Genomic DNA, 2,309 nt, shown 5'->3' with positions numbered 1-2,309 from the left:
GTTATGCAGTTGTCATGAATCATTTCGCTATCACTTTCGCGTCGGATATACATGTGTTACGGACTGAGTACTCATTATTAACATAACAAGGAAGAGGTATTATAAGTACGCCCACACGAATTTATATTTAAATATTGTTTTGATCACAGTTGATGTGTTGTTTTGGTGAGAGTTATATTATCTTAAGAGCGTCCACTAAATATAGTATTAGCTGTATTAGGTTTGCTAAATCAAGTAGTGAAGTTGTAAGATGAATTTCACAAGAATATTGACTGACGCGATTGGATAGGGAAATTCAATTTTTTAGATGATAGTGTGATATCTATAACTAAGCAAATGCAGATGAAAATTGATCTTACCTGAACATCTCTCCTTTGTGGTACTGGCATCGGGACTGGCATAGGCACCCTCATGACTGGCGGGCCCTGCAGTACTGGCGGTCCGGGCGGACCCGGCAATCCCGGTAGGCCTGGTGGTCCTGGTAACCCCGGCGCGGGCATCCTCAACGGTGGAGGTGCAACGTGCCGGTAAACCGGCTGCGGCGGCGGCAGCGTCGGCCGCGGCCCGTGCAGGACCGTGACGGCCGGCACGAGCGGCGGCGCGCGCCTCTCCATAGCCCGCTCTACCATCGCCAGGTGCTCGGACGGCCGGATGAGCCGCGGTGGCGCCGGCAGTCCGGCGTCAGACGCGCGCGGCCGCGGCTCCACCGGACGCGCTGGCTGCCGCGGCGGGGGCGCGGGCGCGCGCCGTGCCCTCGCCGCCTCCGATTCGTCGGCCATCGGTGCGCGCCAATCTGTTGACAATGTTATTTCAATTATGAATATATTTCAAACAAAAATTCTTCTAGTACTGTTGTTAATTAAAGAGGAAGAATAACTTTTTGTGACTATAATTATATGATGCGAACCCCAAATGAAGCCCCAAAATAATTGTAACCATTCTAATCAATCAGCAAAAACGTCAGAATTAATAACAAAACACGTCCCCCTAAATAAACGCAGGCACTACTCATATCGAAATTGGGGTTCGTCTACAAGTGTTTACCTCAGGCTATGAAATAACAACGTGACACGCAATCAGAAAGGGATCCAATTGTTCGAATTTATTCATGTAGAATGTGTAAATAAACAAAAAGTTACAACAAAAGAGTTTCGTTCATATCTAAGTAGCGCGCCATCTACCCGTTACGCGCGGAACTCGGTAGAGCGCTAGTGAACGAAGTGTTTTTTACGATGGACGCACGCGGGCCGAAGGCGACGCCGTGTCTGTGCAGCTTGCGTTTACACAAGATATCACTTTAGTAGTGAAATATTGCATGGATTATTTAAAAAAAAACTTATGATAATTTTTTGTACATTATTACAAGTACTCTTTTACCTATCGTCTAAAAACCTTAAAGGTTTTCCGCATTATGTACTAAAACGTCTCACTAAACTACGAATTTTATTATTTCTCCCTAAAGAAGAAAACGAAATGAACTTTCATATGATATTAAAATTCATAAATCAATCAAACTATATTTATAACAACAATAGATCTAAAATAGATCAATATATTCTTAGCTGTGATTTACGTCATGAATAAAACATGACAATGTTACATAACGGGCTCTCGTTTATAGCGCGCCATTTTATAAATCATTACTGTCTGCATTTGCATATGATATCTGATTGAAGATTTGAATTATGCTAGCGAAATAATAGCTTTACGATCCGTTACTTCATTCAGGTGTTAAACCACGCAGGAATAATTGTTACAATAACTCCTACTTATCAATAACTCAATACACATTTACGTAAATGTATAAATATATTGAATATTGAGTTATTCAATTATCTATTAACGGTTTATTTAAGAGCTATCTATAAAGAAAGATATATTAATAATCTAAATAGATACCGTTATACGATGTTTGCATTGAAATTAATTTCCTTACTCATTTTATGTGAATGTCAAACGATACGACGGACGTTTGAAGCCTGCATTTTACGAGGAATATTATCAGACAAATAAGTGTGTAGGCACCGCATATCTGACACATTTCAGCTTTCTAGTCGAACCACTCGGACTTGACAAACTTGACCACAGACTTTGATATCACTGGTTTTCTATCGGCACAGAGTTAAGAAACTTTACAGATACGATTAAATTATAAAAAAAACTCACACCAAAATTCTACTTTGTCTAAAAGTATTTTCAAATAAGTCATTTTTATTTCACGTACTAGACATGTATAAAATAAAAAAGTCACTTAAAACACCTTTTGCTGTCTACAAGTCCAAAAGCACTTTGTAAATGTGTTTTTTAAA

At 40.1% G+C, this 2,309-nt stretch overlaps 1 protein-coding gene across 1 annotated transcript; it reads right to left on the bottom strand.

Annotated features, from left to right (window-relative positions):
• Window positions 1-359: 359 nt before the first annotated feature.
• On the bottom strand, window positions 360-779 carry LOC113506672 (formin-2-like; the record flags this gene model as incomplete). Its single annotated transcript, XM_026889505.1, has 1 exon — window positions 360-779. A coding segment is annotated over exon 1 (420 nt), but the record flags the coding sequence as incomplete, so codon positions are not given.
• Between the last annotated feature and the right edge of the window lie 1,530 nt (window positions 780-2,309).

Source organism: Trichoplusia ni (genome assembly GCF_003590095.1).
Source record: "Trichoplusia ni isolate ovarian cell line Hi5 chromosome 22 unlocalized genomic scaffold, tn1 tig00002066_group21, whole genome shotgun sequence".
NCBI lineage: Eukaryota > Metazoa > Arthropoda > Insecta > Lepidoptera > Noctuidae > Trichoplusia > Trichoplusia ni.
This window is presented reverse-complemented; position numbering and strand designations above follow the sequence as displayed.